General features: G+C 44.2%; 1 protein-coding gene across 2 annotated transcripts in view; it reads right to left on the reverse strand.

Moving 5' to 3' along the window:
- Positions 1-1,465: 1,465 nt before the first annotated feature.
- Positions 1,466-27,928, reverse strand: part of dazap2 (DAZ associated protein 2) — a 30,121-nt gene continuing 3,658 nt past the window's right edge. Inside the window, exons 1-4 of one of the 2 annotated variants that reach the window (XM_068024513.1) lie at positions 20,406-20,491; positions 17,760-17,884; positions 7,446-7,670; positions 1,466-2,981 (exon numbers count right to left, since the gene is read on the reverse strand). In XM_068024513.1, the coding sequence (XP_067880614.1) occupies positions 2,853-2,981; positions 7,446-7,670; positions 17,760-17,840 (435 nt within the window). In that variant the 5' untranslated portion in view covers positions 17,841-17,884; positions 20,406-20,491 and the 3' untranslated portion in view covers positions 1,466-2,852. Of the gene's footprint in view, positions 2,982-7,445; positions 7,671-17,759; positions 17,885-20,405; positions 20,492-27,928 lie in introns of those variants that run through there. The other variant, XM_068024512.1, reaches the window with a different exon arrangement.

Below are 27,928 nucleotides of genomic sequence, written 5' to 3' on the forward strand. Positions count from 1 at the left end.
TGAGTCTGTAGGATGACTGACAGGCCTGTCCATCACTCTATAGAGCAGCAGAGAGACAGACACGCAGGACAGCCATCCACTTTCATTCCTCAAAACCAAAGCTCCTCAAAGAAGCAGATCCATCATCAGAAGCCGAGGGAAAGAAGACGATGGCAGGGTCAGGAGGAATGCAGCTGCCAACAGCCACTGAAAGAATGTACGGACACAGCAATGAGAGAGGAAAGGAGAGCCCTCTTGTTGTTAGCATGCACTTTCCCTGATTCAGGAGGCTGGTGAGGTCAGCGCATGCAGCTCTGCATAAGGCAGTGGCGGGTTTGGTGAATGAAATGGCCCAGAAAATAAACCACATGAGACAAATATTTTGGGATTGGCTGTATCTCCTGTAGCATTCTTTTCCTTTTTCTCCGTCCTCACCTGTAATCAGGTTGAATTCTGGAGCCCTGCCAGCGGGGTGTGACTTCATTTAATTTTCTGTTTATTGGGTTTCCTAGTTCGTTGCCATCCTGGGATCCTTTTCCATTGAGGGATGTCCTGATCCTGAGATCTGCTACATTGGCAGCCTGAACAGAGCGATGTGGTTGCTGTACGGCGAGAGTGCTTGGGAAATCCCAGCCACATTGGGTGGGGATTAATGTCCTGCAGACTCCTGTCTGGGAGTCCCTCCCTCTGTGTGCTGCAGCTGCTAATGTTTGAAGTGCTGGGAGTTGGCTGACGTATCAGTGGAGTGAGATGTGATGTTGCTGAATGGAGTTGACAGCTTTTGTGGAATGGAGAGCTCTTTACCCAGCATCCATAGCAGCAGAGAAACCACTTTATCCCTGGGACAGTGCAAGCATTCAATCCAAGAGAAAGAACGGTTTCTCTGCCACTATGGATGCTAGGTAAACAATTCCCCTTTCCACAAAAGCCATTTCTTTCACCTGCTGTCTCCTTGCACTGACCTGTGTGCCCAGTGTTTCAAGTTGTAAAAAGACTTGGTGCATTGAAAGATGTCTGTTGTTTGAAATTTGCAAAGGTCGGTGGTTTCAGAGAGCCTCTTGTATAGTTTACTCTGCACGCTACTTGGGTCTCAATAATTGTCCGCCTTTTAGGAGTGTGCATTTATACAAGTTTCCCTGTATACGGTTAAGTTTTAAAATGTTATTAAGTGATCTAATTCTGATGTTACTGGACACACTCTCCTGCTTTGTTTTCACAGATTCAAATTGTTTAGGAGAGTCAAAATCAGATTTTTTTTTAAAGTGTGAAATAGATTAGCTATGTCAGAAAACTTAAAAATAAAAGGACTATATAAAACAGACTACAAAAGAAACTTTTTAAAAAACTTAACTAATTACGCAAGAAGCCAAATAATGATACACTGTGCACTGGCTGCCAATAAAAAGCACTGCAATTTCTGCCCAATGGCCAGTTTAAAACAAATGGCCTTGTTTATGTCAGACTATTAAATACCAAGAGTCCATGCTATGTTAAAGTTGTGCATTTTTAATACATTTATCCAATACAACTTACATTGTGGGTACCAACAGTCTGATCCTTCAGACTTACATTTCTGTAACACAGGAAACTTGGCATTTCCAATGTTTAACTGACAGTACAGAATGACCAGGCTGAGGTTGAATATAATCATCCTCTTGTGAGCTGGGGTGAAACTTAGTGGGCAACATAATTTTGCCAAAAGAAAAGTCTAACCTTATCCAGGACATATGAACATCAGGCAGACTAATGTAGGCAGGATTGTAACATTACTCAACATCATGATCTTATGGTCCTTTTGCTAAGGTTGCCATTTCCCATCTACAAGTTGGCCACGGAATATTCAAAATTAACCTTTTTCATCCTCATTTTGACTCTGATAGCAAATACAAATCAGTAATTCATTCCAGAGGCTTGGAAATGATTGGCAAATACTGCCCTCCTTAGGTTAGAAGCACAAATTAAAATTTTCAGACAGAGCCAAGAGATAGGATGAAGGTATTCAGAGCCTGTGATAATTCAGTCTGGAAATTAACCATTTTAGGTATTCAGATTGTAGCACTGTGCCATGGCCATTAACAAATCAGTGGTCTAGAAACAGTTTTTAAAAATTAATTGTGGTGGTCTGGACAGATCAGACAACAAAAGAGCAGGAAGTGATCCCTCAGAATATAACCACAGTAGAAAAGAAACAAATGCTTCTCCTTCCAAGAGAAAAACAGATATTTGCGCAAAAAGACAGTTCGAGAGGTCTTAAGTGCATACAGCAACAAGTGAAAAAACTCAGACTTTCCCCTGCACAGATCTTAGAGTTAGCACAATTAACCCTTTGAGAACTGCATTAGTATTCACCAAAATTGCAATTTTTTTTTTACTAAAATGAAAAACATATGATGGCTTTGTATATTTCTCATATTAAACAGCAATATACATAAAAATCACTTATGCAGAGGTTATGTGGCAGACTCAAATACATGCACTTCTTTGCTTCAAAGGTCAAATCAGTACTGAAAAGGGTCAGAGACACAGCAAACAGCCTGTGATCCTGAAGTGTTATTTGGTTGGTAAATGTTAATTTCTAATCCCTTTAATCCGATTTCTTGATTGTTTAGTTTTTTTGTCTTAATTCTAATGAAACTTAAAAAGGCACAAACCAAAACATTTTACATTTTCTTTTTAAATTCACTGAGTTTTCTTTTACGAGCATTTACCCCTGCTGCACAGGTACACTACAACTTTAAACTCAATGCTCGAAGAAAAATGTTTTAAAAGCTGCTAAGAGGCTTAGTTACCAAGATACATCCATTATTTGTCTAAACAAACTGTAAGGTTAATGGTTCCTTCCAGAAAACGTTCTCATTCAGGCTTTTGTCTGATTACCAGATTGTGTAACCACCATCTGAGCCACCGGAAAGCCAGTTGCCCTTTCTCTGGGTCACAATGACGTTGCCACCCTGCACGGCTGCAATTTGAGCTGCATTGGGAGGGCAACCAGGTGGTGGAGGCTAAATCGAAAGAGAAAAGAGAAAAATAAAAGTTGCTTTTAAGGTTAACCAACACTGTTTGGTACAATTGAATCCCGTGATTAAAAAGCAGAAAACCCAAGCACATCTTTCAGCTTAATCAGTATACATTAAGTTTCAGTTTCACTTCTTTTCTCTCTCCAATTTCCTCCTCTTTAGAGTATTGACAACCAGGCAAGTCCTTTGTTTTCATTGGCAAATGGGAACTAAATCTGGGTTGGGAAGCAAAGGGTTGAGAAAAAAAACTTAAGTCTTGGGACAGCAAGCCAACTCAGCCACTCGCTTGTGTTTAGCTTTGTAAATTACAGCCAGTCTTCTGGAGAGGTCCTAATATTCCGCATGTCCACAGGGTGACACTTTGGCCAGTGTTTCTGCTCAGAGTAGGCACGTCGTGATATTATGTCATGGTTATTTAAGAGATAAATGAGTTGTTTTGATGTGATGCCACTTTATTTGCCCAGGTAAGGCTTGTGGCTGCCAGGAAATTGTAACAATCCAGTTAAAAATGGATCTTCCTCACTGCTAATCTGAATCAAGTCTACGAGGTTTACGGCAATGTGATCATCGACTATGAGAAACCCATGTTAAAGGAACCAATGGCCAAAGAACAATTTTAAAGTGGCTTTTGGTTGATTTGGTTTCAGTTACTATAAACAAAGTGATACCCAAAAGAAGCAAATTTGAGAACTTTCAATTTTTTTGTGCAGGCCTTGTGGGCTCCATTAGAGGCTGGATAATCAGCATCATTGGTCAGGTCGTCAAGTTTGGCAGCATACAGATGCACGTGGCAGGCTCACCACATGCTCTAATATCATGATACCAGGACTTCCACACTTGTGGACACACAATTGGTAGGATTAGGTTTGCAACCAGTCTATACTGAGACCTGCTGCACTCAGCCTAAACAAACACAAGAGCACAGTGCACTTAGCCTGCTGTCCTATGATCTGGCCTTCGAGGTAAAGGGCTTATAAATATCATGGGAGTTTTTAGATTAGATTAGATTAGATTAGAGATACAGCACTGAAACAGGCCCTTCGGCCCACCGAGTCTGTGCCGAACATCAACCACCCACTTATACTAATCCTACACTAATCCCATATTCCTACCAAACATCCCCACCTGTCCCTATATTTCCCTACCACCTACCTATACTAGTGACAATTTATAATGGCCAATTTACCTATCAACCTGCAAGTCTTTTGGCTTGTGGGAGGAAACCGGAGCACCCGGAGAAAACCCACGCAGACACAGGGAGAACTTGCAAACTCCACACAGGCAGTACCCGGAATTGAACCCGGGTCCCTGGAGCTGTGAGGCTGCGGTGCTAACCACTGCGCCACTGTGCCGCCAGTTAAACTGATCCTACAAATTCATACAACACAGAGGCGATACTTGTCTAGGGACATTACTGTTCTGCAGGTTGCAAACAGTTTACTCATGTCGACAATCACTTTTGTGTATGGTACACTAAAAATGTGGGGAAAGGAAACAAACAGTGGGAGTACAAAATAAATGAAACATGCTACAGGCAGGAAAGCTAGCTTTTTAGCACAATGTGCAGCAGTCACGAAAAAGGCAAACATGGTCATAGGAGGTATAGCTCGAGGGAGAGAGCATAAATCCCAGGATATGATGGCTAGCTTATACAAAGCACTGGTCCATCCCTAGTTTGAGTACTACTTACGGTGTCCATAACTAATGCAGAGGGACATCATGGCCAAAGAAGCAGCTAAACCAACAGAATTGGTCACCTAAATAATGGGGAAAGACTAGGACTACTAGGGAGGTTTATATTGGAAAAAAGTGTGTTGCAGTGCACTTGAAGATATTTAAGATCTTCAAGGGAACAGATGATCTGGTTTCCATAATGATCAATGCTAAGATAAGCTCTAGCCCAATAAAAAGGTGAATATACAGTGAAGTCAGAACTTCTACACAGAGGACAATAAACGTGAATTAACCGACCCAGGGAGACAATGGAAATGGAGGACGTTAATAAATTTTTTAAGAGGTGCTGAATAAATATTTGCTGTACAGGGCTATTGAAAGGCATCAGAGGTAAAGTGGGGTTTGGAATCGATAGATGGAGATGGTTGTTTTCGGTCCTGTATAGCTCTGGCACTAAAGGAACATACAGGTTGGCAAGGTGGAACGAGTTAATTAAATCTAACGATGTATCATGAGTAACCACAGTTTCCTGGAACATGATAGATTGCCTTAGAAAATCAAGGAAGAATTTCTCAGAACTGGTTCTGAAATCGGTCACATGGTTTTCCCCCCACATTTAGTTTTTTGCCTCCCCCAGGAGTTCTCATAACTAGCAAGTAAAGAGGGCGAGGCAAAAGGTTGTTCCATAAAATGGATCACCTCAGTATTCATGGGCCTGGTGGTCTCATAGAAACATAGAAAATAGGAGCAGGAGTAGGCCATTCGGCCCTTCGAGCCTGCTCCGCCATTCATTATGATTATGGCTGATCATCCAACTCAGTAACCTGTTCCCGCTTTCACCCAATACCCTTTGATCCCTTTCGACCCAAGAGCTATATATAACTCCTTCTTGAAAACATACAATGTTTTGGCCTCAACTGCTTTCTGTCGTAGCAAATTCCACAGGCTCACCACTCTGGGTGAAGAAATTTCTCATCTCAGTCCTGAAAGGTTTACCCCGTATCCTTAGACTATGACCCCTGGTTCTGGACTCCCCACCATCGGGAACATCCTTCCTGCATCTACCCTGTCAAGTCCTGTTAGAATTTTATCGGTTTCTAGGAGATCCCCCCTCATTCTTCTGAACTCCAGCGAATATAATTCTAACCGACTCAAACTCTCCTCATAAGTCAGTCCCACCATCCCAGGAATCAGTCTGGTAAACCTGCGCTGCACTCCCTCTATAGCAAGAACATCCTTCCTCAGATAAGGAGACCAAAACTGCACACAATATTCCAGGTGTGGCCTCACCAAGGCCCTGTATAATTGCAGCAAGACATCCCTGCTCCTGTACTCAAATCCTCTCGCTATGAAGACCAATATACCATTTGCCTTTTTTACCGCCTGTTGCACCTGCATGCTTACCTTCAGCGACTTGTGTACGGGAACACCCAGGTCTCGTTGCATATTTCCCTCTCTCAGTTTATAGCCATTCAGATAATAATCTGCCTTCCTGTATTTGCTACCAAAGTGGATAACCTCACATTTATCCACATTATACTGCATCTGCCATGCATTAGCCCACTCACTCAACCTGTCCAAATCACCCTGAAGCCTCTCTGCATCCTCCTCACAACTCACCCTCCCACCCAGTTTTGTGTCATCTGCAAATTTGGAGATAATACATTTAGTTCCCTCATTTAAATCATTAATATTGTGAATAGCTGGGGTCCTAGCACCGATCCCTGTGGTACCTCACTAGTCACTGCCTGCCATTCGGAGAAAGTTTATTCCTGCTCTTTGTTTCCTGTCTGCCAACCAATGTTCTCTCCATCACAATACACTATCCCCAATCCCATGCGCTTTAATTTTACACGCTAATCTCTTATGTGAGACTTTGTCGAAAGCCTTCTGAAAGTCCAAATAAACCACATCCACTGGCTCCCCCTCATACTCGTTACACCCTCGAAGAATTCCAGTAGATTTGTCAAGCATGATTTCCCTTTCGTAAATCCATGCTGACTCTGTCCGATTCTACCACTGTTCTCTAAGTGCTCTGCTATAAAATCTTTGATAATGGACTCTAGAATTTTCCCCACTACTGACGTCAGACTAACTGGTCTATAATTCCCTGCTTTCTCTCTACCTCCTTTTTAAATAGTGGGGTTACATTAGCTACCCTCCAATCTGTAGGAACTGTTCCAGAGTCTATAGAATCTTGGAAGATGACCACCAATGCACCCACTATTTCTAGGGCCACTTCCTTAGGTACTCTGGGATGCATACCATCAGGCCCTGGGGATTTATCGGCCTTCAATCCCATCAATTTCCCCAACACCATTTCTCTACTAATACTGATTTCCTTCAGTTCCTCTCTCTCACTAAACCCTGTGTTCCCCAACATTTCTGGTTTGATATTTGTGTCCTCCTTTGTGAAGACAGAACCAAAGTATGCATTTAATTTTTGTGTGTGTTAGAACGGAAATGATTTAAAATGTCCTTTAAAAAATGAAAATAGGACAAAAGGAATGGGAAAAGGGACAGGAGGGAAAGCAGAGTTGATGTGTTTTTTTTCTTCAGTTCATTATTTTATTTTAGAATTATTACAGTATTAAAGCTACTTCAAATATTAGTTGTTTTTTCACTGCAGTTGCTTCAGCATCATAATACACAAACTGAAAACTTATAAAACAATCTGAGATACAATCAGTTCAAACTTAATAATAATAAATAGCGCTTTGGGTATAGTTACGAATGATAGCGTGGCACACAGTACCAGTTGTTCAGAATACTTACTGGGAGATTAGCAGTAGCTCCTGCCCCAAACCTGGCACCTGCATCAAACCCTCCGTCCATGACCACAGTTGAGGATGGAGAGAAGACTTGTGGCACTGCATAGTACTGTATGGGTATGCCTGTTGGACCCACTTGCATTTGGGTTGTGACTGGCACATAGTAAGTACCTGGATAGCCAGCACCCATGTTAAGTGGAGCCTGGACATATCTTGGCTGTTGGTGAAGCTGGGATGCAAACAAATTCAATTATCATTTTACAGTTAATTTATAACGTTCACAGTACAATGCAGTCTAAGGCTGTTAGAAATAAAGAGAGATGATCCTGGAAACACACAGCAGGCCCATCAACATTTGTAAAGAGAAACAGGTTCAAATTTCAGATCTGACCATGCTTTCTTATGAAGGGTCGACAACTAAAATGTTAACTCGTCTTCCCTCTTTTCAAATGCAGATGGATCTGTCCAGCACTTTCTATTTGTACTTCAAGTTTCCAGCATGGGTGATCGTCCCCCTATTCATTCTCCGAGAATTCTGCTTTAGACCTTTAATTCCTCTATATGTCTATCATCCAAGAGAGTCATCAATGTAATTGAAGCTGTAACTTAACTGCACAGTTATCATTTTGATAACGCAGTAATGGAGTACTGTAATTATAGAGGGACGATACAAGGCTGTAATTGATCTCAGGGCGACATTGAAGCTTCACTCTTGGGTCCAATCTCATCTGAACCCCTACAGTAAATGACAATATTAGTCCTCACTTCCAGCTGTCCACAATTCTTTATATCATTTTGCTAAAATTGTAAATTATTAATTAAGTCATCCATTCCCTGTCTCTCTCATTAAAGGTATTCTGACTTCAGGAAATTAATAAAATTGATAACCAATTCCCTAAATTAAAATATTTTCTATTTAAATTATATTGACCAATTCTGTCTTTTTGGTGCAACTGGTAATTCTGGGAACATTGGTAGATGAGGTGGGCGGGCGTGCGGTGGGGTGGGGGGTGGTGTTGTGGAGAGGTTGTTCTCATAGAGCAAAATGTTTTCAATATTTTGGGCGGCACAGTGGCGCAGTGGTTAGCACTGCAGCCTCACAGCTCCAGCGACCCGGGTTCAATTCTGGGTACTGCCTGTGTGGAGTTTGCAAGTTCTCCCTGTGTCTGCGTGGGTTTCCTCCAGGTGCTCCGGTTTCCTCCCACATGCCAAAGACTTGCAGGTTGATAGGTTAATTGGCCATTATTAGTTGCCCCTAGTATAGGTAGGTGGTAGGGAAATATAGGGACAGGTGGGAATGTGGTAGGAATATGGGATTAGTGTAGGATTAGTATAAATGGGTGGTTGATGGTCGGCACAGACTCGGTGGGCCGAAGGGCCTGTTTCAGTGCTGTATCTCTAAAAAAAATATAAGAACCCTGAGGCTCCAAGCAAAGTACAGTACACAGTAAGTGGATAACTTGACAGAGACTGAAGTCTGAGGACATTGCAACAATTATAGTCACTTTAGTAATCTCAGGGAAGAAAACTATTAACATTTTGAGCCAATTATTTGACAAAGTATTTTGGTATTTGTAGTCAAGATACTTGGACCAAACTGGAAGACAGAAGAAAACATGTATACCTCCAAATTCACATTTCGTGATGTCAGCTGCAACAGAGGTTTCCAAACTGGGATTGCAATTAGATCATGGGGGATGGGGGGGGGGGGGGGGAGTGGGAGGGAAAGTGGGTCGGGGCAAACAATGAGTTTGGTACATTTAGTAACAGAGAGTGAATATTGCCAGGAAATGGGAACTTCTGGTTTTTGCTGATGTGCATATCCTGTCCGGACTGATCTTGCAGCCCAGATACTTGCATGGCACCAATTGTGTATGTGCAAGAGGGTGGAGGGAAAACAGCACAGGGCAAAAGAGGGGGAAAAAGAGATGCTGGAGCCTGGAGGGAGCAGGCAGGGGAGAACATAGTCCAGGTCTTAAAGGGGGGGGGGGGGGGGGGTGGTGGGGGGACTGAACACAGAGAGAATGTGAGTCACCTCCCCCTAGACCTGTATTATGTTCTCCCACTGTACCCTCCCCTCTTCCCTTAGCCCAGGATAACAATCACCATCTTGCTTCCCGCACCTTTAGTGCTGGATCACACTCAGGAGCATGAAGGGCAGTGAATTGATTTCTTGGAAGACCCAATGCACACGCAAAAAGTGAGGTCATTGGACTGAACAAAAAAAATTGGTGAAATGAAGACACCGTCACTGTTCTCTAATGTAAAAGGTGGCCCCCACCCCAACACTTTCTACCCAATAAACCTGAAAACAATCCAGTTCACATCACCGAGCATGCGCCAGGCCGCCCGAAGACACTGCCGAGCGCGTGCTGGGCTGCCCGAAGAGGAGATTCTCAGTGTATGCTAAAAATGCTTGGGATGTTTTAATATGTTAAGAGTGCTATATAAATGGAAGTTGTTGTTGTTGCCATGCTAAGGCTTCCTGAAGAATTGTGCCTGAAATGCACAAGATGGCAGGATAATGCCCTATCCACCCTGCTGCAAATTCTACCATAGATATTTTCTCAACGCAGGAATGTGCCAATACTGACCAGCAACAGTTGGGACTAATTTAACGCATTTCAGCAAAGCTCCCTTCTCATGAAGAGGAGAAACAGGAAATCGTGTTGCCCTGTTCCAGACAGCAGACTACACACACGCTTTCAAATGGCCATCTGTGTGTTAGCGTTAACACAGTGTTAGCTCCTTTACTGCAAGCACTACACGTTATCACCTTTATATTAGCACTTGGACAGTGTTCACGCCCTGGGAGCCTTTGCGCCCTGCCTTCCCCTGGCTGGGGAGCCTTTGCGCCCTGCCTTCTCCCGGCTGGGGAGCCTTTGCGCCCTGCCTTCCCCTGGCTGGGGAGCCTTTGCGCCCTGCCTTCCCCCGGCTGGGGAGCCTTTGCGCCCTGCCTTCTCCCGGCTCGGGAGCCTTTGCGCCCTGCCTTCTCCCGGCTCGGGAGCCTTTGCGCCCTGCCTTCTCCCGGCTCGGGAGCCTTTGCGCCCTGCCTTCTCCCGGCTCGGGAGCCTTTGCGCCCTGCCTTCTCCCGGCTGGGGAGCCTTTGCGCCCTGCCTTCTCCCGGCTGGGGAGCCTTTGCGCCCTGCCTTCTCCCGGCTCGGGAGCCTTTGCGCCCTGCCTTCTCCCGGCTCGGGAGCCTTTGCGCCCTGCCTTCTCCCGGCTCGGGAGCCTTTGCGCCCTGCCTTCTCCCGGCTCGGGAGCCTTTGCGCCCTGCCTTCTCCCGGCTCGGGAGCCTTTGCGCCCTGCCTTCTCCCGGCTGGGGAGCCTTTGCGCCCTGCCTTCCCCTGGCTCGGGAGCCTGTCTGACAATGACTTGATGCATTTTAGGCAAAGTGTTGGGTGAGTATTTTCCTCCTGCTACTTGGTGGTGAGAATCAGCTTTTTCTTTATTTGTACCACAGTGGTATCAGTAAGTACAACCCTCCCAGCTCTCGCTACAGCAGCTGATGCTGGGGCCCACTCAGTACCCGGATGGTTTCAAGACACACAGAACATGGTCATAATCAACATCAGCATATTTCTCAGGCGCAGTTAGATATACAGCCTAGATTCCAGGCCAAGTCTTGGTAATCTTTATTACAGGAGGGGCTTTTTTAACTAATATGTCCATTTTATTGTGCAATAAACACCTCTGGCAGATTGAGTCTTATCTGTTTTTTAACACCAAAATCAGACATCAGTTTGACACTTGCACCTTCATTACAGCACATGCTATAATACTAGCTGAGAAAATGCAACTCTCCTGTTCCATGCAAAAATACTGGTTGGCCTTTCAACTTTGATGGGAGCACAAAATAGCCATAGGATATCAGCCACCCTTTATAGATCCAGCCCAATTTATCTTTCCAGTGAAGTCCAACTGTGGGAAATGAAATAAAAACAAGAAATACTGGAAATACTCAGCAGGTCTGGCAGCATCTGTGGGGAGAGAAGCAGAGTTAACATTTCAGGTCAGTGACCCTTCTGATGACAGATCCCTCTCTCCACAGATGCTGCCAGACCTGCTGAGTATTTCTAGCATTTCTTGTTTTTATTTCAGATTTCCAGCATCCTCAGTCTTTTGCTTTTATTTTAGTGGAAAATGAAAGTTCAGTTCAGTGTTTCTTTGAAAGAGGGGGGGTGCACATATGACATGAAACAAAATAAAGCTTGGGAACCTCTGAGCTATAACATATCGTTAGCTGCTACGTTCACTCAGCTTCGTGAAAAAATAGAACTGGTGGAATGGCACAGAGGATTCAGCTGTGTGTAACACCGGTTTTGGGTTTTCCTGACCTTGAGAGAGACAGCAAAGTCCAATCCTAAAAAAAAATGGAAAAAAAACAAAAGCAGAGGTACCATTACATTGCTTGGTGTATTCTATAGGCCACCAACTAGTAGGAAAGATACAGAGGAGCAAATTTGCTGGGAAATTACAGAAGGGTGCAAGAACTATAGAATGGTTATAATGGAGGACTTTAATTATCCTAATACAGACTGGGATTGTAATAGTTTAAAGGACGGAGAGGGGGAGGAGTTTCTGAAGTGCGCGCAGGAGAATTTTCTACATCAGTATGTTTCTGGCCCAACAAGGAAGGAGGCATTGCTAGATTTGGTTCTGAGGAATGAGGTGTGTTAAGTGGGTCAGTAGGGGAATATTTAGGGAACAGTGATCATATTATGATAAGGTTTAGGTTAGCTATGGAAAGGGACAGGGGGCTATCCAGAGAAAAAATACTAAATTGGAGGAGGGCCAACTTTCCAGGTAAATTGGAATGGAAGATTGGCAGGCAAAACTGTAATCGAACAATGGGCTGCATTTAAAAAGATGGTTTGGGACAAATGTCAGGTCAACAATACAAGTGAAAACCAGACTGAATATGGAAAGTTCAGAAGGGTAAAGAGAGAGTACGAGAAGAGACTGGCAACTAACATAAAAAGGAATCCAAAAGTCTTCTATAGGCATATACGCAGTAAAAAGGACAGTAAGAGGAGGGGTGGAGGGATTAGAGACAAAAAGGGGATTTACGCATGGAGGCAGAGGGCATGGCTGAGATACTAAATGAGTGCCTTTACCAAGGAAGACGATGCTGCCCAAGTCATAGTGAGAGAGGAGGTAGTTGAGACACTGGATGGGCAAAAAATTGATAAAAAGGAGGTATTAGAAAGGCTGGTTGTACTTAGAGTTTATAAGTCACCATGATCCGATGAGATGCATCCGAGGATGCTGGGGGAAGTAAGGGTGGAAATTGCGGAGGAACTGGCCATAATCTTCCAATCCTCCTTAGATACAGGGGTGGTGCCAGAGGACTGGAGAATTGCAAATGTTAAAATGTTCAAAAAAGTGTGTGTCAGGGTAAACCCAGCAACTACAGGCTAGTCAGTTTTACCTCAGTGGTAGGAAAGCTTTCAGAGATGGCAAACCGGGACAAAATTAGAAAGGAGCAGAGAGACCTGGGGGTATATTTGCACAAATCGTTGAATGTGCAGCGCAAGTTGAGAAAGTGGTTAAAAAGGCATATGGGATCCTGGGCTTTATAAATAGAGGCATTGAGTACAAAAGCAAGGAGGCTATACTGAACCTTTCTAAAACACTGGTTCGGCCTCAACTGGAGTACTGTGTCCAATTCTGCGTACCACACTTTACGAAGGATGTGAAGGCTTTACGGGGGTGCAGAAAAGATTCATGAGAATGGTTCCAGGAATGAGGTGCTTCAGTTACAAGGATGGATTGGAGAAGCTGGGGCTGCGTTCCTTACAGAAGAGAAAGTTGAGAGGAGATTTGATAGACATGTCTAAAATGAGTAGATAGAGAGAAACTATTCCCATGGTGGAAGGATCGAGAACCAGAGGACACAGATTTACAGTGACTGGCAAAAGAACCAACAGTGACATGTGGGAAAACATTTTTTTTTTTTAAAACGCAGCAAGTAGTTAGGATCTGGAATGCACTGCCTGAGAGTGTGGTGGAGGCAGATTCAATTGTGGCTTTCAAAAGGGAATTGCATCAGCACCTGAAGATAAAAATTTGCAGGGTTATGGGGAAAGGGCCCGGGGGACACCTCCAACAATGGGTCTAGGGCTACAGACACACAGCTCTTTAGAAGAGGAGGAAAAGGTCAAATGGAGAGTAAATGTGGGTTTTATAGATAAGATAATGAGGCAAAGAATCTGTACCAGACATTAGTTGGGTCACAGCTGGGAGTACTGTGGGCAGTTTTGAGTATTCCACTGTAGAATGGATATTCGAGCAATGGAAAAAGTGCAACGTAGATTCATTAGGATGGCTCAGGTTGAGATACTTGAAAAACTGGAGCTGTATTCGCTGTATGCCATTTTCTCAGGTCCTGTATTACTGTACAGAACACAGAGAGTCTGGTCACCATCTCCTGCCAGCCACAGTGCACTATCATTTAAGAAGGGGGACTTGGAATGCTAAAGGGCAAACCTTCCTCGCACCCACTTCATGCAGCAGCACATCCACTTTATCAAACAGAAGATGGGATACGGTGCTGCTCTGACACTTGCCCACAGACTTTATTTCATGCTTGACGTTGCGTTAGCTTTCCCCGCCACCAAACCACACAATCTTTAGAAAGGCTGACAGTTTTTTTTTAATCTCGAAGGGCTGTTTCTGTGGTGTGATTTCCATGTAATTCTGTCAAAAATTATTTTAAATTGACCTGACCTCACAAAAGGTCAGACGAGGTCATCTCAGCACGCTCATGACAACGTATTGCACAGAAAAGGCAGAGATCTCTCTGCCACCATACTGTACTGCAGAATTAACACACAGTAATCTGACCAAAGACATTCCTTTCTGCAGTAGATTCTCTCTCCCATCACAGCACCGATAAAGCGATTTGTATAAATCAACTATTTTCACTGTTAATATTTGTTATGTCTTTGCTCACAGTTCTTTGGACTGTTTTGCATTTACCTTTTACAACTACAATGCTACTTTGCTTCATGCCTGTACATGTCCTGCACTGCTATGTTACAGTAATATTTATCCCTTACCTTTTTACTCAAGCTGTGCACCTTCTTCAGGATCTCATGCCAGATCTCAGTGGAGGAGACAGTATTAAACCATACCAGCATATTATGATGCTTACTTTGCATGCTAAGGAGATATCCACCTGCTCAATATGTGCTTGCCTCATCCCATTACTGTACTTAAGTAGAAACTGCAGCATCTTGTTGTTTTATCAGTTTTTTCCTCGATTAGCATTCAGACATTGTCTCTAATAGTTGCAGGCACCCAGCAGGGTTATCGAACTTTGACATTTATAGTGGTCGAGTGGTTTGGCAAGTGTTAAAAGATTAATGCAGGTGCAATGCAATTCACTATGTTTTCATGTTACAGTAACAATCATATTCTCGCAAATCACATTTGAAAGACATAAGCTCCTGCAATTTTATTACTAGTTTGTTCATATCAAAGAAAAGCATGCTATTCTGTTTTGCACGAAGAGAGGAATATCAGGTCCCTCGTAATGATGGCGCAAGGAACCAGAACCTACACATTGCAATCAGTGAATATACTGTTATGCAAAGATTGGACAAAAGAGTAGACTTGAAATTAATATCTTAAATTGAAGAGTCAAAATGCTAGGGAATTTAGTTTATTTTACAGCATGCGGTATTGAATTCAAGACTATGTTTTGACCACACAAGTATACTTTTTCTAAAAATGGGTGGGGGGCAAGGGGGAAAAATTCAAAGAACCTATTCACAAGTCAAAAATCACAGCCAAAAAGTCATTCCCCATCCCCACCACACCACCACCCTAGGGAAAAAGAAAAATTGGCACCTCTACAAAAATAAAATACTGAGGATACTGGTGGAAATCTGAAATAAAAACAGAAAATGCTGGAAATACTCAGCAGGTCAGGCAGCATCTGTGGAGCAAGAAACAGAGTTAACATTTCAGGTCAATGACCCTTCATCAGATGGCCTGAAATGTTAACTCTGTTTCTCTCTCCACAGATGCTGCCTGACCAGCTGAGCATTTCCAACATTTTCTGTTCTAAAATTGGGACCTCATTAGCTGACACTATCAGAACACAGCACTGCTTGATAGAATGCCACCAGGACCAATGGAAGGTACTGGTAAGAGGTCCTTTGTCTCCAAAAATGAATCCCAGCAACATTCAGCCCCAGAGAGTAACTCCATTCAGTGCAGCTTTGTAACCTGACCATGGAGCAGCTGTGAGCTACTCTTAATTCCAGCCTGCAGCAAGTCCCAACTAATTCTCATAGCCTCCCCCCACCCCAATTCCTCACCAAAAGAACCCCCAGGCGGAGCCCCACTTAAATAAGCTAGAGGCTCAGTTCAATGTATACAAGACCTAGTGGAGCAAAGTACCCAAGTATGCTACCAGAAACCAGGAGGTAGCCACAAAAAAAAATAGACAACCTCAACAAATCGAGTGTGTTGCAACAACATATGTAACTATGGAAGCGGAGAGCTTGCACACCACGTAGATCGGTGTCATGCCCTGGGGCCTGGTGAATCACACAGCAAGACACTGGGAAGCGATAGCCGGGCTTGCGCTGGGGCTGAAGCAGCTCTGGAAACATAACTGGATTACCAGGACCTCAGACTGACTGAGAATCCCGAGAGAAGGAACGAGAGGCCCCAGAGTCACTGGGAAGTGATTGGCAGAGCTGAGACTGGGGGTGGGTCGGAAGGGGCTGCCGTGTCAGCCTTGTCCAGGGGCCTGGAATGACAATCAAGTGAACTTTGTTCACTGAGTACGACAGCTGGGTCTATGACTGGACGCAGACTAAAGCCCCAGTCCCAGTTACTGGCAGTATCCCAAAGGCTGAAATGCTGCACACCAGGCAACATGTCGGTCGTAGGCCGGTAAACAGCAGAGAAGGAGGATAAAACCCTGAAACACTCTGCAGTTGTGCAGTGAGGAGGTTGACACCTGAAATGGTTGCAGTGTTCCCAACAGGAGCCACCGAACCTAATCCCACTCTAGGGTTGGGCAATAAATGCTGACATTGCAAGCTACACCCACATCACATGAACGAATAAAACAAAAGAGCAGGAAGTATTCAACAGGTAAGATGCTGAACCTGTAGGGTTAACTTTCAGCTGAAGGGAAGAAAAATGTTTTCACATCAGCAGTCACATTAACTGGCCATTTATCTCATTGCTGTTTGGGGTACCTTGCTATGCACAAATTAGCTCCTAAATTTGTCCACAGAACAATATAATTTTACTTTAAAAGTAAGTTACTAGCTGGGATGCACTTTGGAACATCCCAAGGATGTAAAAGGCCCTATGTAAATGCAATTTCTTTCTTTGATCCAGGTGAGGAACGAGCCAAAGTCACAGTTCACTGTCAGCACAAAAAGGATACCGTGGCATACCAAGGCTAAATACTGTGAGCAAGGACAGAAACCCAGAAAGGTCCTTACATACAAAAGGCTCAGAATCGAGTAGCATTGTCAGTCCAACAACCTCAACAAGACCACAAAAGGTTTTCCAACTATTACAATTCCCTGTATAACTAAAAGATGCAAGTCACATAATAAGAGACAAAATGATAACTAGCTTACCTCTCACTCCCCTGCGTCTTGGTGCAGAATGCACACATGCTAGATCGTGAAATCTCTGCTCAACCCTGGGAGCTATTGAGGAGGATGGGGTGTGGGAGTGATGGGGTCGGGGATCAGTAGGTGGGATTGTATTCTAGTGCCTGGGAAGACATATGGGTGGCTGGGACAGAGAGGAGCTAGGATATGGGTGTACTCATAAGGTGAGGTGCAAGGCGTTGGAATAAGGGGAAGGAGGAGGGAGGAGAAAAATGTGGCTATTGTCTATGAATGTGGGAGGGTGGGAGCACTCAAAAGTGGGTGTGCAGACTGGGACAGCTCAGGAGGTTGGGGGCTTGGAGAACTAGGGTGTTTACATCTACACACATACTCTCATTGCTGTTCATCATGCTCTACAGGTTTGACTGTTCTATGCTAATTATACGTCCATTAATGCATTATTATTCCCATGGACCAACTCCTCAATTCCCATTCATTGCCCAATTTTACTCTGCAGTCAAGCTCCCCCCTTCATTCCCTCTCACCTCAGCCTCTCTATTTGCTCCTAGCTGGGAGGAAAGTAGTTAAGTTTCTGAACTATACTGCATTCACTGTACTATTGGTTAAAGGCAGCAAACACCACATACATTGCAATGGCCTGTAAAAGCCAGTACAAAGTGCCTTACTCCATGATCCGTGTAAAGGTTGATGCAATCTGGTTCACTCACCTCCGCATAAGATGGAGGAGCTTCTGTGTAAGGTGGTGCCTGAGAAACCTGAGCAGTGGGCAAATAGTGTGGCGGAGCCATAGCCGGCTGCTGTTTAGGATAACCTAGTTGCTGTGGATACACTCCTAAAAGGTAAATGAAGATGAAAGATTACACACATGAAGGCATTCAGTTCAGAGCACCATGCTTTTACATTTAAAAAGCAATACTGATGACTTATCAACCTCTACCCATTCGATTAATTTGTTGTTGGCCTGGGGAAAAGCTATGTCTGGGAAATTAGGGTGTATACAGCGGGGACATTTAGTCTCTCAAAAAATAGCAAGAATTACAAATCAACACCATCAGTTGTAACATAAGGTGTCGCACTAACTGATAGCAAAGCGGCATATCAGCAGCTGTGGAAGCTGGGAGTGAAGTCCATGCCAGCCAATAGGAAAAACAAACAATGTGTTATGAAACCCAACAGAGAAATCTAAAAATAGCTGAATTTCTGACAAGTGGAGAACACAGAAAAATTCAGAAAACTATGAAGGCCTATTTTAATCCTGAGTAATAATTGTGAAATTGGATCACTGCATTTCAAAAAGGAAATATCAGATCTTGATCAACTTGCAAAAACATTTTAGTTGATCTCATTCAATTTACTTCCATCACTGTGGCAGGTAATGGTTATAAATCAGGAAAGAATCAGCACTTTCATGTCAGTTTTACAGAGAAACATCAAAAGCCTTGTTTTGCTGAAAAAGCACCTCGAAGACTCATTTTAAATTTAAATGTAATCATAGTCTGCATTCCATCCAGCACCCACATTGCTCAATAGTTTTACCGCAGAAATGTCATTATTTGTCTATTTGTACAGAAAGACGAAACAATTTTCTGTATGAAAGGGCAGATCTCAGTGAGCATGCTACATTTTCACATCAGCTGTGACCAACTGAAAACATGGGCACAGTTACACCAAGCAAACATGTGTCACATTGTTAAAAGATACATCACTATCCTTTCTCATCACCTGCCTACCCAGATTGAGTGTGAAAAGAAGAAAAAAAGAGGGATCCAGCTTTTCTGCCCAATGCCAATCATTTTGAAGTATAGAGATTGACTACAGACCAGCAACATTCTGACCATTATTTCTGCTCGGGAGCCAACACCAGTAATCACACTATGGCCCAGAATTCACAGTCAGCGTCTAAACGATGGCTTTCACCACTGATATTGAAGAAAGATGCTCACAAAGATCTAGCCATCTCTGTGGTGTGGATTCGTGCCTTCCCGCCGTTAATTTGAATCCGGTGCCAAGCCAAGGGGATCTCCAAGCGTCCAGCAATGATGCCATCAAGCAAGGTAAGCAACCAATCACACTGACGTATTCTCCCAGACAACAAACCAGGAAGTTAAAAAAAATCTCTGAATAGCCTCACTTTTACTTTAAATTATACAGAAAGCAAAATAAATGATTGGGGCGTACACATGGGATTAAGGTAGAAGCTAAAATATCAAATACACTAAAAATGACTTTGAAAATGTGAATGTTATCACAATGGAGAAATTTGACATTTCATAAATATAAAATTAGTCTTTCAGGGCCAGTGAGGCAGTTTAGCAGTAATTATGAACTTCGTATGCTGTAAAAACACCTCATTCAACAAGATTTTCAAGGACTTTTATAGCAAGACTAATAGCATAAAAAGGGAAGTTCTCATCAATTCAGTTTTATTCAAGTCAATTGTAAAGATTTGCCATCTGTGGGGACTTCAATAGTGGCACCCTGTGGAAAAGCAGTAAAATCAGTGACAGCAACTTCTGGATTTCCATGTTTAACTGCACATGTGCAGACACCAGATTTGCTGGTCAGTTTCACAGTTGTAATGGCAGTTTCACTAATTACACCCGCAAAATCAGGGCCATACATATTTTTGAGCACCATGTTCTCTCGCCCAGTACTCTTTGCTATTTGCGGGTAAGATCTTGAATTCACTTTGTATTATTTAATACGAAATAATACACTTCAAGTTATTTGGTGATCTGCCCTTCCCATCCATGCCTTGTTACAATTCAGGTACTCTCCAGATCGACTTTCTTCTGCTCACAAGTAAAGAGTCACTTCCACAAGCAAGCACATGCCTGCTACAGAGTGAAATGCACAAAGTAACGCGGGATGAACAATGAACCCACTATATTGATGATAAACTAAGCTCAAGGAATACAGCACAAGGCAAAGCTTGCTGAATATAGCATAAGCAGCGAGAGAGGTCGAGTGCATGAGCAACCTTGCATTAATTCTTTTCAATGGATGGACGAACACGAACAGACTTATAAACTATAAATCCTGTTTATTAAGTAAAGTTAAACAAGAGCAAGTACATCACATTTTACTAGGCTTTTGTAAAATAATTTCTCACAAGTACTTCAAACCTTTCTCAAAACATTGAAATTTCAGTGATGGGAGAAAAGTTCTGTGCATGGAACTAGACATTCATGTCTCATTCGACTGCCTGGCGAGTATTTAAAGCTTTGAAATTCAAACAGTCTTTTCTACCAATCTTTTGCACCAGTTACTTTCCATCACATGTCCTCCACTGGGAGCAAACCTGCTCTCTCCTACAGGAGGACTGTATTGAAATACAGCCAATAAACACTTACCAAACAGTTCGACAGCAGAAATCACAGAGCTCGATGTTGCTGCATGCTGACTGGGGTTAAAGCTCTTTTATATCTTTTTTTTCTAGTGTCGTTGATCGCATTGTTCAAACTATAAAAGGGCAAAGTCTCCTGTTTTCTGGAATCACCCTGCTACAATGCGATTGGCTCGCAGAAGGAGAACAGCTCCGCAAATTTGAAACTAGTCAAGAGGGCAGCTAACCAGATTTGATTAGATTTAAACTATTTTGCTGGCAGCTATGACTAACAGAGAATTTTTATTTTTTTCAAATTTATTGTTTTTGTGTGCATTTTTGTTTTTGGCTTTTGTGGAAATAATGGTTTCTTATATAAAACTTTGTTTTCCTATATTTTTTTAAACATTTCAGGTGTCCTCTTCTCAAGCCATTTGATCCTTCATCTGAATTTCCTGAGTTTAAAAAAAAACTGCTATTCGGTGAGGTCATAACACTGGGAAATGAAACTACAAGCCGTGGCCACTGGATGGAGTCTGTATACTCACTGTTTGGTGCAGAAAAACAAAATGGATAACTCATGAATGGAAAATATATCATTTTGAGCCAATATGCAGTATCCCCAGATCAGGCATAGTGTGTTGCAAGGAGCAAAGCAAAAGCACCCTCAGCTCTGCCCAACAACAGGCAAAGATCACCTGTGCCCTATGTGACAAAACCAACCTCATTTATAATGATCCAGTTTACCATTTTGCTATACAAAGCACACAAAGAAAATCACCCTGAGCCTCAAAACAGCATTTCCTGCTACGAGTGTGACATTTCTATTTCTCAGAGCAGTCATACCGATAATGCACCTCAAGTACCATAATCTGCAGGGCTACAAACCAAATGCTGGGTGGCTCGTTTTTTTGGCTGCTGCAGACCCGAGCGACCACGTGGCCGCTTTCTGTGCTGTAAACTTTCTATGATTCTACTTTATAACCTGAGCGGGATTGGTACATTTTAGAATCAACCTACAGCCAGTAGGGAGGAGTTTTGTGCTGTGAAATCACACAATCAACTGGGTTGAGACAACACAAACCCCGATTCACCCAGCAACCTTCACAGCCAGCACAGAGAGCAAAATGTTATCCTTTTCAGCTGGGCTGGATTGAAGCCCAGGTCACAAATCCAAAAAGACAGTTTGCAAATCCAATACACCCACATTTCCTCCATTACTAAAGTCACCTTCAAAAAGATCCATCTCCCTTTTGCGTCACAAACTCCTTCTCTCAACGCTTCTCAAGCCCAACCAAGCCTTAAATACTGTTACCACATTTCAACAGGATCTTCCAGGCCCCTTGCTCATCGAATACAGAAAAAAATTCACTATATGAAAGGTGATCCTTCGTCTTTAGTTTCCAAACTCTTCTGTCTCTCTTGGCCTGTGTTATGTCCATACTACAAAGTCATTGTTCCCACTTTCTTGTCCTTTTGAATCTCCAAAAATACCTTCGCACATGTTCTTCTTCCCTCCTGTGTTCTCCCAGTGTTTAAATCAAGAAGCATCAACTTCTACTCTAACTCATTATTTCTAGGAGCTCAACAGCGTGAAACTCCTCTTTTCCCTTAGGATTATAAATCGGACTGTTGTCTTACAAGACATATCCTAAGCCCCTCAAGATTGACTTAGCCCAAACTTCTGCTAATTTGACTGCAGAGAGACATTGCTATAACAGGGTATGGTCACCTTCTTTCCCTGTTGAGAAATAGCTGACCTCTAATCAACTGGAACAGCCTAACAAAGGTCAGGAAGTCAGCAGCTGAAGAACCACAGGTGCAAACCTACATCCCCCACTGCTTCATGGCTCACTGCACCAAAGTAGTAGATTTGAATCAGAGTAGGCGAGATATTTAATAATCAGGAAAAAAATGTTTAAAGTTAGAGGTTAACACAGATAAAACTGTTGAATACAAATGTGGAAAATTGACCAGGTATATCCTGTCCACCAAAACCAAGACAAATCCAACCTGGCCAATTAGAACCCAATCAGCCTACTCCCAATAATCAAAGTGATGGAAGGAGTACTTTCAAGCAACACTTACCCAGCAACAACCTGCTCACCGATGCTCAGTTTGGGTTCCAATAGGACCACGCAGTTCCAGACCTCATTACAATCTTGGTCCAAACATGGACACAAGAGCGGAATTCTAAGCGTGAGGAGAGAGTGACTACCCTTGACACCAAGGCAGCATTTGACCGAGTGTGGCACCAAAGAGCCCAGCAAAACTGAAGTCAATGGTAATCAGGGGAAAAACTCTCCACTGGCTAGACTTAGATCTATCAAAAAGGAAGGTGTTGTGGTTTTTGGAAGCCAATCATCTTAGCCGCAAAATATCACTGCAGGAGTTCCTCAGAGTAGTGTCCTAGGCCCAACCATCCTCAGCTGTTTCATCAATAACTTTCCCTGTTCGCTGATGATTACAGTGTTATGCTTTATTTGCAATTCCTCAGATAATGGCCCGGATTTTGCAGTAGTAACGAGAGTCAGCAACTTCTGGAGTCTGCGCGTGCACAGTTAGACATGGAAATCCAGAAGTTGCTGTCAGTGAGTCTACGCTTCTCCATAGGGTGCACTGTTGAAGTCCCACCAGACTGCAATCAAGTAGAAATCAATCATTGAACTGACGAGAACTTCCGCTTTTACGCTATTGGTTGGTATCCTTCCATCTACAAAAGATGATGGACAGGCAGCAAACAATCCATTTAGGTGGGGTGTCTTCTCTTGATGCACCTTTGCTGATGGCTATGAATGCCAATCCTTGAGAGACAGGTTCTGCCACAAGTGCCGCACATGAAGCTGCCAAGTGACATCGTGAGTTGTTGTTTTTGACGTTGGCGCCTGTTACCAAGCTGCTGTAGCAACTGGTCATGGTGGTAGTGCACACCAGTCCACAGCACGCGTCGCCATTTCCCTCTTTCGCCAACTAGTGACTCCCAAGTGCGATCGTCGACATTTAGAGCCTTCATGTCACGTTTGTAAGCATCCTTGGAGCGGAGCTTTAGGCATCCCACTGGTCGTTTGGCCCCGGCTACTTCACTATACAGAAGGCCCTTGGGCATGCAACCGTCTTCCATCCTGCAGACGTGTCCAATCCACTGGAGCTGCCTCTGTTTGATTAGTGCCAACACACTTGGGAGCTCTGCCTTTGAGAGGACTGCTGCATTTGTGATTTTGCCCAGGTATACGCGCAATGCGCCGCAGACAGTGAAGATGAAAATTATTGAGATTCTTTTCCTTGTCACCCATGTTTCACAGCCATACAGCAAGGTGCTGGGAACACAGGCCTTATAAACCATCAGCTTGGCCCCAAAGATCAGCTTGGTGTTATTCCATGCATGTTTAGCAAGTCGGCCAAAGGTGGTAGCTGTTTTCCCTAAGCGTTCATCAAGGGACAGATTGCCGGTCACCGTGGACCCAAGGTAGCAGAATTTGCGAACCACTTCCAGTGGAGTGTTATTTAGTGTGATCAGGGGCAGAGACACAACACGTTGTCCCATGACCAGGGTTTTCGTGAACTTATAGTCAAGGAGAACAAGTTATAGGCACGGGAGAGACAGTCCACGAGTCTTTGTAGCTGAGTGTCCGTGTGAGCGACTAGTGCAGCATCATCAGCGTAGAGGAGTTCTCTGATCAGGATGTGATGTGTTTTTGTCTTTGCTTTCAGCCTTGATAGATTGTAGAGTTTGCCGTCTGACCTAGTGTGCAAGTAAACTCCTTCCATATCTGCAGGGAAGGTGAAGGTCAGGAGCATGGAGAAGATGTCAAACAGAGCGGGATCTGGGACACAACCCTGTTTCACTCCACTCCTCATTCCGAAACTGTCAGATGTGGAGCCGTCAAACTGTACAGGGCAGTGCATGGGGACATGGAAGGAGAGGATGAGACTGAGGAGCTTCGACTAACAGCCAATTTTTCCCAAAATCTTGTATGGCCCTGCTCTGCTGACGGTGTAGAATGCCTTAGCGAGATCAACAAAAGTAAGGTCAAGGGGTATAGTCTGTTACCTACACTTCTCTTGCAGCTGACGTATGGAGAAGATCATATCCACAGTAGATCTGCTGGCACGGAAACCACACTGTGTTTTCGGGTACACTCGGTCTGCAAGTAAGTGCAGTCTTTTAAGTATGACCCTAGCAAAGGCCTTCCCCGTGATGCTAAGGAGTGAGATGCCCCTGTAGTTGTTGCAGTCTCCTCTGTTGCCTTGTTTTTGTACAGTTTTTTCATTCATTCATGGGATGTGGGCATCGCTGACTAGGCCAGCATTTATTGCCCATCCCTAATTGCCCTCGAGAAGGTGGTGGTGAGCTGCCTCCTTGAACCACTGCAGTCCATGGGAGGTAGGTACATCCAGAGTGCTGTTAGGAAGGGAGTTCCAGGATTTTGACCTAGCGACAGTGAAAGAACAGCAATATCATTCCAAGTCAGGTTGGTGCGTGACTTGGAGAGAACTTGCAGGTGGTGGTGTTCCCACGCATTTGCTGCCCCTGTCCTTGTAGTTGGTAGAGGTCGCGGGTTTGGAAGGTGCTGTCTAAGGAGCCTTGGTGTGTTGCTGCAGTGCATCTTGTAGATGGTACACACTGCTGCCGCTGTGTGTCGGTGGTGGAGGGAGTGAATGTTTGTGAATGGGGTACCAATCAAGCGGGCTGCTTTGTCCTGGATGGTGTCGAGCTTCTTGAGTGTTGTTGGAGCTGCACCCATCCAGGCAAGTGGAGAGTATTCCATCACACTCCTGACTTGTGCCTTGTAGATGGTGGACAGGCTTTGGGGAGTCAGGAGGTGAGTTACTCGCTTCAGGATTCCTAGCCTCTGACCTGCTCTTTTAGCCACGGTATTTATATGGCTACTCCAGTTCAGTTTCTGGTCGATGGTAGCCCCTAGGATGTTGATAGTGGGGGATTCAGCGATGGTAATGCCATTGAATGGCAAGGGGAGATGGTTAGATTCTCTCTTGTTGGAAATGGTCATTGCCTGGCACTTGTGTGGCATGAATGTTACTTGCCACTTATCAACCCAAGCCTGGATATCGTCCAGGTCTTGCTGCAGTTCTACACGGATTGATTCATTATCTGAGGAGTCACGAATGGTGCGGAACATTGTGCAATCATCAGCGAACATCCCCATTTCTGACCTTATGATTGAAGGAAGGTCATTGATGAAGCAGCTGAAGATGGTTGGGCCTAGGACACTACCCTGAGGAAATCCTGCAGTGATGTCCTGGAGCTCAGATGATTGACCTCCAACCACCACAACCATCTTCTTTTGCGCTAGGTATAACTCCAGCCAGTGGAGGGTTTTCCCGCTGAATCCCACTGACTCCAGTTTTGCTAGGGCTCCTTGATGATGTACTCGGTCAAATGCTGCCTTGATGTCAAGGGCAGTCACTCTCACCTCACCTCTTGAGTTCAGTTCTTTTGTCCATGTTTGAACCAAGGCTGTGATGAGGTCAGGAGCTGAGTGACCCTGGCGGAACCCAAACTGAGCGTCGCCGAGCAGATTATTGCTGAGCAAGTGCCGCTTGATCGCACTGTTGATGACACCTTGCATCACTTTACTGATGATTGACAGTTGACTGATGGGGCGGTAATTGGCCGGGTTGGACGTGTCCTGTTTTTTGCGTACAGGACATACCTGGGCAATTTTCCACATTGTAGGGTAGATGCCAGTGTTGTAGCTGTACTGGAACAGCTTGGCTAGGGGCGTGGCAAGTTCTGGAGCACAGGTGATGATGATTTTGGCATCATGGATCTCCTGTGGAACAGAGCCTACTTTCCAGCAAAGAAGGAGAAGGTCATAAAGGTGCAGCAATAGATGGGACTTTCCGTGCTTGAGCAGTTCGGCAGGGATTCCATCCTTGCCCAATGCCCTGCTCGCTCAGCAGTCTATGGCCTTCTCGAGCTCCAGTGATGAGGGTTCTTCATCTAACTCATCCAGGACAGGAAGTTGCGGGAGAGCATCAAGCGCAGACTGGGAAATGTCCAACTCACAGGAGTACAGCTCACAGTAGTGTTCAGCCCAGCAGGAGATCTGTTTACTTCTGTCTGTGAGTACTTCATCTACCGACTTCAGGGGAGCAACTTTGGTGATGGCAGGGCCAAGCACCCTTTTGACCCCTCCGTACGTAGTTCGTAGATTTCCTTTGTCGCATGCAGTTTAGATTTCTTGACAGAAGTTGATCCAGTGTTTGTTTGTGCAGTACCTCCCCCTCCTTTTCAGGGCTGTCTTGGCTACTTTCAGGTCGCGCAGTGTATTAGCTGTTGGGTTTGATGTAGTGCATCATTTGGCTTTGTTTTTTGCATCAATGACAGATATCATCTCAACTGAGGTCTCAAACCAGCCCTTGTTGCGGGTTCCGCCTTTACCAAATGATGCTTCTGCTGCTTCATAGATGATCGAGCATTGTGACTTCCAAGCTTCATGTGCTTCCCATTAAGGCTTTGATGGGTAGAAAGCATTCTAGCGACAGTGCAAAGTGCTGGTATTTGGCATCATTGCTTATGCAAGGGATGTTGTTGTGTAGTGGGCCATCGTGTTTGGAGCTGTGGAACATTCGGGTGTGCACCTTCACTCTGCTGCTGATAAGGGAGTGGTCGGTGTCACAATCTGCACTCTGGTAGATGCGGGTGTGAAGAACAATGGGCAGATCATGCCTCCTCGTGATGACTAGATCTAGTTAGTGCCAATGACCAGACCATGGGTGATGCCATGATACGTTTTGGCAATGTCTGCCCTGGAAGAAGGTGTTGGTGACGCAGAGTTCATTCAGGGCACAAAGCTACAAAGCTCAAGAAGGTATTGTCCGTTATCATTGAACTTGCCCACCCCATGATTACCGAGGCACATTGGCCATGAATCACTGTCTGGCCCAACATGTGCGCTGAAGTCACCCAGGATGAATAGCCTCTCGCCATTTGGGATGTTCCTCAGAACATCACCTAGGGAGTCAAAGAAATGGTCTTTATCTGAGATGCTGGCGTTCAGAGTTGGTGCGTCGACACATATGATATTGAATGTGCCTCCATCAGATGATAACCGCAGGGTGATGAGGCACTCCGAGGTTGCTACTGGTGGCTCAATTGACTGTGTCAGCCGGTTGCTCACTGTGAAGCCGACACCATGCTCACGGTGATCTTCAGTGCTCTTTCCATGCCAGTAGAAAGTTTAATTAGTCTCTCGAATAGAGCCTGTGTCGGCTAATCTGGTTTCTTGTAGAGCGGCAATGTCGATACTGAGTTTGTGTAGCTCACGGTCAATCAGGGCTGTCTTGCATTCACTTGTTGCGAAATGTGGGTCGTTGTTTATTCCAGGACACATGGTCCTCACATTCCAGCTTCCAAGCTGAAAGGTTATCTTTCTTTCTTAGCCTAGGCATGGTTTTAGGAGGTGCAGACTTGCCTCACATCTGTACCCCCATCTCCATCTCGTAGGCTGGTGTCCAGAGGAAAGACGTCAGGGGCCTATTCAGTTGCAGGAGTAGCTGGAAGGTGCTAACTTGAGGGAAACACCA

This window comes from Heterodontus francisci, chromosome X (genome assembly GCF_036365525.1).
Source record: "Heterodontus francisci isolate sHetFra1 chromosome X, sHetFra1.hap1, whole genome shotgun sequence".
Taxonomy (NCBI): Eukaryota; Metazoa; Chordata; class Chondrichthyes; order Heterodontiformes; family Heterodontidae; genus Heterodontus; species Heterodontus francisci.